This window comes from Camelus bactrianus, chromosome 10 (assembly GCF_048773025.1).
Source record: "Camelus bactrianus isolate YW-2024 breed Bactrian camel chromosome 10, ASM4877302v1, whole genome shotgun sequence".
Classification (NCBI taxonomy): Eukaryota; Metazoa; Chordata; class Mammalia; order Artiodactyla; family Camelidae; genus Camelus; species Camelus bactrianus.
Window position 1 is genome coordinate 56322341 of NC_133548.1, and position 12412 is coordinate 56334752.

The 12412-nt window shown below is 37.6% G+C and overlaps 1 protein-coding gene across 17 annotated transcripts in view; it reads right to left on the reverse strand.

Annotated features, from left to right (window-relative positions):
- The window catches only part of DLG2 (discs large MAGUK scaffold protein 2), a 1731178-nt gene that overhangs the window by 275137 nt on the left and 1443629 nt on the right, over nucleotides 1-12412 (reverse strand). For all 17 annotated transcript variants that reach the window (XM_045509092.2, XM_045509086.2, XM_074372765.1 and 14 more), the window contains one exon: nucleotides 9601-9703. In XM_045509092.2, the coding sequence (XP_045365048.1) occupies nucleotides 9601-9703 (103 nt within the window). The remainder of the gene's footprint in view (nucleotides 1-9600; nucleotides 9704-12412) is intronic.

Below are 12412 nucleotides of genomic sequence, written 5' to 3' on the forward strand. Positions count from 1 at the left end.
TCTAGACTCTGAGAGTCTAGATCCAAGGTCCTTTCTTTTTCTAGAGCACTCACCAGCTAGTATAGACCACTGTGTGATTTTACTTGGCTGACTGCAGGCACATTAGGGAAAGGGCCATGTCTGTTTTGCTCATCATTCTAGCTCCAATGTCCAGGGCAGCATGTCGCTCATCAGAAACATGTAACAAACATTAGCTGAATAAAAACTGAATGAATGAATTTTTGTTCTTTTATTCCTTAATTTTCACAATGCATCAGCAGCTCTTTATTAAGAAAGCAAATTATCCTTAGTGGTGGGAACATGAATATGAGGAAATGGAAAGAAGGAATAAGAGAAGATTATCCTAACCGAAGTGCAATTTGGATATTTTTGCCTTTTATAGACTTAGTCAATGAGTCTACCAGGAATCCTATTTGGATAAGGAATTTACAAAGCACATTAAAGAGGTATACTTTATATTTCCTAGGTTTCGTTTTTCCATCCTAAAGTTGCTACTACTTGTGATTCTGAGAATTTAAGACATCATCATATTTCAGCTTTCTGCATACTTGATTTCCTATTTCTTTCATAGTACTTTCCTTCAGCTTCAATAAATCTATTTGTGAGCTTGGTAATTACAATTTAATTCATTAAACGAATAAGATTTAGGCTACAGTGGGTCTATAAACAAAGAGACTATGTACAGTAAGTTGTTAATCTTGAAAGCTCCCACTTGAAAGCAATAAGAGTTTCCACTTAAATTAAACTTAAAACTATTATTGGAGGGTTGAAATCCTACTAAACACAGAAAGAGCAATTTCCACAGATAAAGATCTTTCCCCTTTCCACAAGTGGGTGAAAGCAGAATTTCCATGTTTTTAAACATGTGGAATAAAAAGAGAACATTTAGAAGTTACTTGCTTGTAATTATTATTCTTTGATGACAAGTTTTAATTAGAAGACACGGTAAACTAAATTTCACAGAATGTCAGCTGAAAAGAGCCGTAAAAATAATCTCTCTAACCATCTTAATTAACAAACAAGGCAGTCAGTGCTCAGAAAAGTGATGTGGTTTAGATGCGGTCAATGAAGCATAGGCAGCAGAGTCAGGGAAAGGAGAAGAAAGATGCCCCATTACTCATTATTATACGTGAGGATTGGCTTAAATAGGGGGATATTCAAACAGATGTCAGGGTAAACTAGACTGGGAACCTGCAATACAGAGTTAAGTTAGTAGGTATTTTATATCTGTCTTGGTTTGTATTCTTTTTGTCTCTGTAGAAACAGTTCTCTAAATCCAGTAATTTTGTAGCAGACGGGAGGGTTACCTAGGATAACGCTCCCATCTGAGGGTTAACAAGGATCTGTGTTCATTTTGCAATACTTGTATAGTCAAGAATAGGATTAAGCCTCTTTATTTCCTTGTATTTGATCTGGATGTTGTTAAAGACAAGTATGGATCTAAGAGATCTTCTTGGCTGTCAAAATGCCTCTAGCACAAGGATTTACTTAGCCTCTTTCAGTACTAAGGAGTGAATGCTTTATGTTACTAGATGCCAAGAGACCCCCCCAAAATAATATAAAATTATTATATAGATGATACACACAAAGACCAAAATATTGAATTATGGAATGAGAGTTGCTGTGGGGATGGAAAGAGGGATGATACAGTTGGAGGAGGGGTGACCTATAATTAGCATTGTAAATCTTTTTAATCCCTTTGATATGAATTTGGAATGTTGTATTCTCAGGATAATCTATGAGGTCAGGAGAGTTTTCTATGAGGCAGGAAATGGTACCTCCCTTTGTCCTCATTACATTTCTCTAGGTCCAAACTGGGGTGTGGGCATGCAGAGAGGGATGCAGCATTATTAGTCATGAAAGCATCTGGAGAGAACCTCCCGTGAATCTGCAGACTCTGTTTGCAAGAATCATATTTCTGGTCATATACTATGGTGCTATGTGTTAGATGGAGGATGAGGAGGGAACAAAGCAACTAGGAGAAGGGTAGGAAACGGATGCATTGAGGAGTCCAGGGAGACTTCTAGTTGCAGGAGGTGGCAATATCTGATAGTAAGATGTGTATATACATGAGAGAGGGTTGTAGAGAAAGACATGGCTAAGCAGTACAAATTCTAGAGTCATATGCACCTTTGTTTCCTCCCTAATATCTTGGTAAAAGTTAGAATATACCAACCAGATTAATTAAAATATATTTAATGCAGTATATTTGGAGAAATCTGATATGTGGCAATACAGACGATCACTAAGGATGAACTGACCGATGATGGATAGATGGATGAATGGATAGATGGATGGATAAAGGGTGCTACAGAAAGAAGTTAGGATGAGGAAGAGGAAAATCATAATATATTTGAACTATTTATTGAACTATCCATTTTTCAAGATTGGTGGCTTTTTAAATAAACAATTTTTATACTTCTAAAGCTTTCATATTCATCATTTACCTGTGATATATGAAGACAGTAATTAACAACAGTAATGAGCTAGAAAGGAAAGTGAAGTGTACATGAGAAAGCCCTGAGATGCCATGACAATTTTTTAAACTCTTTTATGTCTATTTAACCATAATAATCTTATTGGATGATTCCTTGGGCTATTTGAGCCATCTGCCATCATGAGCTACTACAGTGAATTAAAAGAATTATTAAGGAATTTACTAGCTGCTCAGCTAGCCTCAGCTTTAGTAGCTATGACCACTTTTAAGACATTGAACTGCTTTCCTATCTTGGTTGCTGACTGAGCTTCAGCTCCCCCATCTGTGAAAGAAGGAAGCTGGACAAGATGGTCTTAAAGGCTTCCTCCAACTCTTAATTTCTATTTCTCAATGATTCTAGTTACACCACACAGAACGCACCAAGTTAACTAGATTGTGCATTCATTTCTTCTTAAATCATGCAAAAAATGCAAAGAAAAAGGATGTTATGTTAGTGACAAAACTTTCAAGTAATAGAATTTATGCTTTTTAACCACCTAAGGTCAGGGTCATGTTTTTTATTTAGAATTTAATGACTAAAGGGTTATTTTGATAATATCTTACCCATCCTAACCCTTTTTTCTTTGTAGGTAAGACTCATAAAGGTGGATAACTACCACAAAGTCACACAGCTAGAATTAGAGTTGGCACTAGAATACTTGTCCCTTTGCAATCCAGAGTCCTGCATGGTATTTTCCATTCCAAAGTTCATCTTAAGTTTTCTCTGATGATGCTGATGCAATTTCTGATCAAGACCCACAGCTGGACCTTACAAATCTTGCCTGGGCATTTATGATGCATTTATTTGCATTGAGAAAATATTTCAACATGCCACAGCTGTTCATTCATATGCATAAATCTATGTAGACATTGATTTAAATAAAGAAATATAGTTTGCATTGCAAGTAAGCTTCTTGGATGTTGTATATACTCTGATTTCTGAGAACCTTCAGCTATAGAAGATGTCTATATTTTTACAAGTTTAAATTAATTTCAAGCTTTATTCATATCTTTGACCCTATAGAGAAATGCACCATAGGCTTCACCTCTGGCTTAAGCTCGGTGACTTAATTCGGAGTGCTTACTCTAAAGAAGATCAGAGCTTCACTTTATGCTGAAAAGAATATATACTTTTTTTTCTGCATTAGCTATACAATTTAATAGAAACAAAAAAGATTATTTAAATTAATTTCTGCTCTAAAATATAGTAAGTTACTGAAAGAAATGTTATAGTGATGGCTGGATGATTTTTTTGTTGTTGTTCACAGAGCCACCCATCAGGATGGGATTCAGCCTTACCTCATCTCAACTCACTGCTTCTTTAACTCACCTGTGGTAGGGGCCATAATTAAAGAGAATGAAGCCTGAACAGGTTTGTTGTGTCACTAGTTGAGGAGTTCTAGCAAGATTTATGAATGTGCTTGATAATTTGTATTTAGAGGGGAAGGACAGGCAGAGGTGACTGACACATGAACTTCTTAGACCCCTCCCCCCCCCCCCCCCCCCCGCAGCTGGATCTGTCTGTAGTAAAACCACTGAGGTATGATCAACTATTGAGTGACACATGGCAGAGATCAAACCTTGGGATACAACCTCATGTGACTTTGCCCCCTACTCCAGGTGGAGGCAGTCCACCCAGCAGTGTTAAATGGCAGTTTTTGCAGGGTCTCCAAGTATTCTAGAGCAGTACTTTTCAAACTTTAATGTACATACAAATGTGGATCTGTGGATCTTGACAAAATGCAGATTCTGATTTAGTTGGCCTGGGTTGGGGCTCAAGATTGTGCCTTTCTAACAAGCTCTCAGTTGATGTCTGCGCTACTGGTTCACAGACCAAACTTGGTAGACCAAGACTCTAGAAGAATTTATCTCTTGCCCCACCTTCCTACATGGCTTACTTTCTCACTTCAATTAGGTCTCTGCTGAAATATCACCTTATTAGAAATGCCTTCCGTACCTACCATGTATTTCTCTGTTACTGTCACCTTTAGCTGTCTTCCTATTTATTTATACTGTTTATCACCATCTGACAAATTTTATATTTCTTTGAGAGGGCTCTTTGGTTTACTGCTTTATCATTTCCTTAGAATAGTGACTGAGGCATAGTAAGTGTTTAGTGGGGGAAAAAAAAGTCTATTAACTGAATGAAAATGGCCACTCTGCCACAATTCCATAAGCCAGACCCACACTTATGAGTCTCTAGGCAATAATCAACTCTGTCCTTTGGGATTTTCCTTTAGGAAGTTAAGTATTCTGTTAAAGAATAAAAAGTGGAGGAAATCAGGCCCCTCCACTGTCTGCTCAAGTCTCTGTTCCCTGATGGGGACCACTATCGATTTCCTCCTTCCTACTTGCTGACCCTTCTGAAGCCTTTGCAGTGTCCCCAGGATGCCCTGAGTAGCCAGATTAAAGGCAAGGGGATACTGGTGGCTTTCAAGGGGACAGCGTAGCAATTAATTGTCTCCATTTTGTGCTTTATCCAACAATTTATACTGTTCACTTGATTATCTTAGTGAATATCCAGTGGTTTATTATTTCAACTCAGTCAGTAATCTCACACTAAATATAGGTGGTATTATATTAGTGAGAAGGCAACAAACGCTGGGAAGATTTGCCCTAATCTGACCAAAGGAAATGCTGTGTTAGACTCTTTTTGACAAATGTGTAATTAGGTTGTAATCAATGCCTTTTTCCTTCATCAGTGGTGTTAAAGTTGAGTAACAGAGCTCTAAAAAATATGAGAGCTTTAATTATCTTTTCTTTGTTCTATGTTACAGAGCAACAGCTGTAGGTTTTCTGCAAGGCAGGAGAAAGAGAGTTTATCCACTAGAGTTGCTAAAGGTTTTGTAACAAAAAACAAAAAGACAACATCTAAAAATAGTATCAACACCAAATGTCCTATCAAGGAATTTATTTACCATTTTCTGCATCTAATATCAAAACTTTGTGGCATTCATTCAATATTCACACAGCAAATACTTCTTAAGCATCTGATACTAATATTTGCCAACACACTGAAGATACTGTATTGCACTTCTAAAACAAAAGAAGACCCATCTGGTAACTCTTTAATAAATCATAATCAAATTCATATTGAGTAAATTAGCATGGGAGATAAAATGAGTGGTAGAGGTCCTTGCCCTCTAGAAGCTTACTTGAGTGGAGAAATGTGCAAATCATGACAAGGGACACACCAGGTGTCTGAATACAGGTCTAGTAAGCTCCCAGAAAGACTCCATCAACACTGATTCAGCAGATTAAAGATGGCTTTGTAGTGGAATTGGCATCTGAGGGCCTTCAAGATAAGCAGCAATGCATTGGTGGAAAGGGAAAAAAAAGAATTCCAGGCAGAGGAACCCACATAAGCAAAGACCTCAAAATATGATAGTTCAGGACTAGGTGCAGGGTCAGGGAGCAGTCCTGTGCAGCAGACAAATGGTGGAAAAGGATGATTCTGGTGGGTGGTGGTAGGGGGAGGGGGTCTGGAGGTTGGCTGGGACCATATTGTGAAAGGCAAGGAGTTTGTATACAGGCATCTTGGGGTTGTATCTTTTGGAATGGTAATTCTGAAAGCAATGAGCAAGATCTCTGGGAAGGATAAAGAAATGGGTGTGTGTGTGTTTGTAGGGGGTAGGTGGGCATTATTGGGCATTATGTTTCCTTTTTCCAAGTAGCGTTGGAGTGACTTCACAAATCGAATATAAGTAATTGAAATTGTTAGGAGAATTAATTTCTTGTATTGTTTAAATAGAATTTTTTCTGAAGTATCAGACATGATTCTTTTTAAAAAGAGAGAAAATAACTATTATTTTCTTTCTATTATTAATATAACACCTGTTAATTTCAAAGTAAGCATGTGATACAAATTGGATTAAAAAAATGATAAAAATGAATCACAGTCACACCATCAGAAAGAAATACTGCTTGTATGTGACTCTAAACTTGGCTTCAATTCCACCATCTAGAACTAAACATTGAATAAGACTGATGATGGATAGAGTAATTCAGACAACTGGCCAGTGAGCCCAAGCTCATCTTAAGCAGAAGTGAGTGTCGCAACCTTGGCTTTACCCTGTGCAGTGAAACTCACCAAGGAAGACATATGTTGCTACATTATAATAATTGTAAATTATTTATCATTATTTCAAAAAATGCACTCAGTACTATGAAAAATACAGTTGGAAATGTTTTTTATATTTTGCAATACACACTTGTTTAGCACTTACTTTCTGCTTTGAAGCAAAAATGAAAAAATGCAAGTAGTAAAAATGAGTCCCTTCAATCTTCCATTACCATCAAGTGGAAACTCAAGTACTGAAGAACGGTAAACTTCTCTTCATTAGTTCAACAACTTTTTAAGAAATACCAATTATATGTACAACACTGAAGGTAAATTTATCAGTGAACAAAATACAGGTTTTGGTGTCTGCACATTTAGAGTTCACAATCTTATATAACTTGGCAAGATGTTCTTGCTCCCTGCTCTCTGGAATATAATTCCCACCCATTTTTCAAAGTCTGGTCCTATCTCCCCATTTCCATGAGGTACTCTTGCACTGTCTGGCTCCTGCAGGCGTATCCCTCTGACATTCTATAATTCTTAGAGATGGTGCCTTTATCATATAATTTTAGTCATGTGTCATTAGGAACTGATCTCTATTAAATGTGTCAGTCTTTTCTCCTCAATAAGATTTAAAAAATTCCTTAAAGACAAAGACCTGGGATGGGGGGGTAAAGGTGGAATTTTCTGAATAGCTAGTAATACTGAGCAAGGCATCTAGGATAATTCCTGCTAAAAGGATTTGAATGTAATTTGAATTTACCCAAAGCCTGGTTCTTGACCATACCAAAAAAGATGTCAATAACATTAGTTTTAGCATGGATACCTCAGAATACAGGTGCAAACGAAGGGACTTGGTGAGCATGTGCTAATGGACTCTCACAGCATACTCTTCTTTTCACTTGTTTCTTTAAAGGTAAATTGCTCATTATTTCTCAAATATGTTGTATAATTTAAATGTCCCTAAATGATCTAAACAACAATCCAGTCAGTTTTCCATTTCAAACAATGGTTAAATTAAGGCTCACTTACACATTAAATTTGCAAAGGGGGAAAAATGATTGCTTGATGTTGCATGACCACATTTCTAACTGATTTAAACCCACGACAAATTAGAATGCAGTTAGACTATTAAAATCGGGAAGTCATTCTGTGAATCTGATCTGTACTTTGGCATTTTGAAATACTAACCTTGTTGTTGTTATTTGCGGGTTTCTTTAGAAGCACTTTAAAAATCGACTTATGTGATTTATAAGATATGCTTTGAACAGGCATCTTGATAAAGTACAGCATAGTATCCAGAATGAGTACGTTGCTTAAAGGAAACAAAGCTATAAGGAAGTTTAAGATGAAGATTTATGCTGATAGAACGAGGACGTGCTTGTCCTTTATTGTAACTTTTAAAGCTTGAAATCATTCTGTTCAAGGTTATTTAAATGGCTGTCTTCACTATCAAGAGCTCCTAATTAGTGTAACTATAATTCTGACCATCTGCAGAATTGTTTGAGAAGAAATTTTTCAGAAATGGGAAAGTAGACAGGGATATCTATGCCTTGTGTCAGATTCTGGTGTAGGGCATAGAGTCTGAGATCCAAAGAAAACAGCTATCAAGAAAATGGAAGAAGCCCATGAACAGGTTCTTAATCTGCACAAAGTAGAATTTGTTCATCAAATTGTGTAAACCCAGATCTTTTCATTTTCTGTTTTACAGTGGGTGCTTTTGGAGCTGTTTATTCCTATTAGAAGACATGTCATTCTGTGAATCTGTGAATTTTTAAGAAGTAGAAAGATTTCTCAAAACTGTCTGGGAAGAACATGTTTCTTTGGTGTTGACATCATCCATCTTTGACAAACACAAAATCTCTCTTTCCAGATGGCTCTCTGGCCATATCTAGGCTAAGCCAATAGAAAAAAGCATTTAATACTTTTTTTTTTTTGGTATAACTTAATTGCAAATTCTAAAGTCGGGCAAAGGGAAAGTAACATACCAAAACACATACAGCGGAATGTTTTCTTCATTCTCTTGAAAACATGTGGTTGGTTTACTATTAATGGCAAAACCTAAGATGTCACAGGAAAGACACAAACCTCAATCTTCCAAACAGCAATAGACCAATTGATGTTAAGAAAGAATCATTTGAAAAGGCCAAAGAAGCACTTTATACCCATATGCACGAAGGTTCTTCCTTGAAGGCATCCTGTACTTTTATGTTCAGCTGTTCAGATACTCCTCTCTGCTAGCCACGTGGACCAAAAACAATTAACTACACTTCTTGAAGGCAGAACCATATTCCTCTGTTTTTTTGTACCAAGTCCAATCCACAGTGGTGCATGCAACTACATTTTATTAACAAAAGAGTGATTTTTATGTATAAATTTGCTAAGAAATCAACTCCACAGTAGGTAACATCCCAGTTGTCTCATTGAGCCTCATTCTGACCACAAAAACAGATGTTGAAACAAATCAAAAAACAGGGTTTGGCCAATCCAGTTTAGAATATCTCATCAAGGCTCCATTGGCTACTTCAGCTTATGACATCTCACCAAGTCTCAGGGTTTACAGTAATGTGTCCCCAAAGGGATAGTGTGGCAGAAAAGGCAAAAAAAAAAAAAAAAAAAAAATCCACATCAAGGACGTTCAAAAATTGTGTTAGTGTTAATGAGAGTAAGCTAATGCCACAGGGAGAGAAGATGGTCTCCACTGGTCATGGTCAGTTTCTGTAGATGAGCTCTCTCCCCCCTGCTTCCTAGATCTTAATTGTTTTGTTTAGTGCCCATTGCTGACCAAAACTGTGTACCAGATAAGAACGTAAATGAAATAAAGCTGATGCTAGTTATTTGTTTAAATTCATATTTTCAAACAGGGCTTTCTAACTGTAGGAAGTTTTCCTTGGAAGATTAAGAGTAACAAAGCCTCATGTTCTTTGGACATGAACCACCAACTTTTCACCATAGTTAGTTCAAAACACCTTCGTGGTGACTGGCTAATACCGGTGATCAGAAATGCGGGTATCCATTCACACAGAAGCACATTAGAACACTGTACGTTTGCGTTCTCACTGACCTTCAGGTTGGTATTGTGCTATAATCGTCACCGTCTGTCCAGCCCCCTTTAGTGCTGCAGCAGCCTGTTCATGGGATGCTCCGCGAAGGTCAATGCCGTTCACCTGAAAGAGGAAGCCGGAGAATTTTGGTGTTTCCTAAGGCATATTATTCTGATAGACAGAAGGAAGAAGTTTCCCCAAACTGAGAGGCTGTCTGAGATTGTTACCTGCCTCAAAACCCTTCATGTCCTACCCAGGTATTTGAGTGTTCACTTATCAGATTTCGTGCTCCTGATAACTTTAGTTAGCAGAGACATGAAATTTCCCCTCGGGTGCTTGTGCCATGGTCTCAGTGGGTTGCAAGTTTTGCCTACCCATGTCCGCTAAGATTTTAGTGTGTGCATTTAATATGCTTCTATGAGTTTCCTAGACTTCTGGGATAGAGAGGAACCTTCAAAATTAGAGGGAAAGCAGGGTAATAAAGAGAGACACATGTAATGTATGTAGACAAGTATATGCTGACAGAATAATACATTCATATGAGATTCTGGGGAGACTGTATGGAATGGGCTGGCTGCCTGCCAAATCCCTCTCTTTGGTCAAATGCCTGGTCCTGTCATCCTGAGCTTGGTTAGACAGTCCTGAGCCTTGTTCCAAAATAAATTTGACTGCCCCATTTCTTATGTACAATCCCAGAATGAATTGTGACAAAATGAAATAGAGAACGCCAGGAGTTTCTGTTGCTCTTGCTAACTCCCATTTTGGGGTCCGTGCCAGAAGAGAAACAGAGCATCTAAAAAATAAGCACAAAACTCTGCCGAGAGGGAAGAATCACTCTGAAGTCAAATTTAATAAGAAGCAAAGGCTAAAATCTTTCTTGAGCCAATTCAGGCTAAGCCAACACAATATAATTACTGCGTGCTTTCCAGTGACAGGGCTCTGTGTCTGCCCCAGGAGAGGGATGGCGGGTCAGGAACAAAGGTGATCAAGACAAGCCCCTAAGAAGCTTTTCTGCTTCAACTGAACACACAGTAAGGCCAGTTTTCCAAGCTATGCAGCTGATATCAGAATTCTGCTTCCTTTTACTTACAGGGAAGATGGCTAGGGGCCATGAAGAAGAGTAAAAGAGCGGATCAGCTTATTTTATTTCTCATCAATCTTCTTTGACAAATGATATTGGGCGGTGGGTGGGGGTTGCCACTGTGTTTCCCTATCAGACCTGGAACATCTGTAATCTTCAATTCTACGTGCTGGTCCTCTCATTATAGCTGTTAAAGTCCCCTTATTCACTTTTATGAATTTCCTACCTTTCTATTCTGGTGAAAGCATTGATTGGCTTTCTAGTCTTACTGAAAGCATTGATTACACTGTCACACTGGGAAGTCTGTTGACTAGTCTGGGTCTGGCTGGGCTACTCCCTACTAGCTGAGCCTCAGTTCTCTCTTGCCTCAGGGGGAAGGGACTGTTTGGCTCTTTGGGCCTAAAGTCCCTTTGAATTATAAAATTCCAGACTTAATCCTTGTTAAATGACAGTCATTTCAGAGACTGTCTAGGCATTGATGAGTCAGAAGTATGACTCAGAGAGCTGGAAGAGACAGAAAAAGTAATCTGAGCTAGGCTTCTGCCTACAGGAAGCTGAATGCACAAGTGTCATGGGCCAAATGATCTCTTTTGTCAAACAATTAGGGTGAACTTTTTATTAACAAATAATATGTCATCATGGTAATGAATTATTATGCTTCAGAAAGGTATAAAAAGAAAAGTAGGAAGTCTCTTCATTGTCTTCACACCCAGAGGTAATCACTGCTAGCAGTTTCTTGCATATGTTTTTAGAAGTCTGTTATATGCACGTGCAAACACATGGCTCTATATTCATTTTTTAATATATACATTTATTATAATATATTAGTGACTTTCTATTTAAATGGATAGAATCATATCATACACGTAATTCTATAACTTGTTTTTGTTTAGCCTTTCATTTAACACTATGTCTGGGACATTATCCATATCAGCTCGTATCATTCTACCTTTTAAAGGGAGCCTAGTATTCCATGGTTTGGCCATACCAGTATTTTTCAATATGATCCCTATTGATGTGGTTAAAGCTGTGTCTAGCATTTTGCTACTACAAACACTTATGAAGCTGCTTCTGAAGGCTAAATTCCCTGGAAGTATATTTCCTAAGTTATAAGGTATATGCATGATTTGTTTCTTTCAGTTTGCTATCGTACATGTAAAAAATAATTATTTATTCACTGAACAAACAGAAACTAATAATGAAGGAAAAAGCAGGCCATAATCTCTTTGCCCAAATAATACATTGTTATAAAAATATCATTAATAGACAGTCAGCCCTTTATATCTGCAGGTTCTGCATTGGTAAATTCAATCAACCTCAGGCTGAAAATCGTCAAAAAAAAACTTCCAGAAAGTTCCATAAAGCAAAAAAACTCGAATTTGCTACATATGTGGCAACTATTTACATAGTACTTACATTGTATTAGGTATTATAAGTAATCTAGAGATGATTTAAAGTATATGGGAGGATGTGAATAGATTATGTGCAGATACTACACCATTTTCTATAAGGGACTTGAGCACCCGTGGATTTTGGTATCTGCAGTGGAGTTGGGGGGAGGGAGTTGTCCCTGGAACAGCCAAGGGACAACTGTTTACATTATGCACATACATGAAAATCAAAGCAACACCAAAAAGTATAAGAATTGAAGGCTCCCTCTACCTCTTACTTTTCTCTCCAGAGGTAACCATGTTGATGGCTTCTTGTATATACTACCAATAATTTCTGTTATGAATATAGCAGGTTTATGA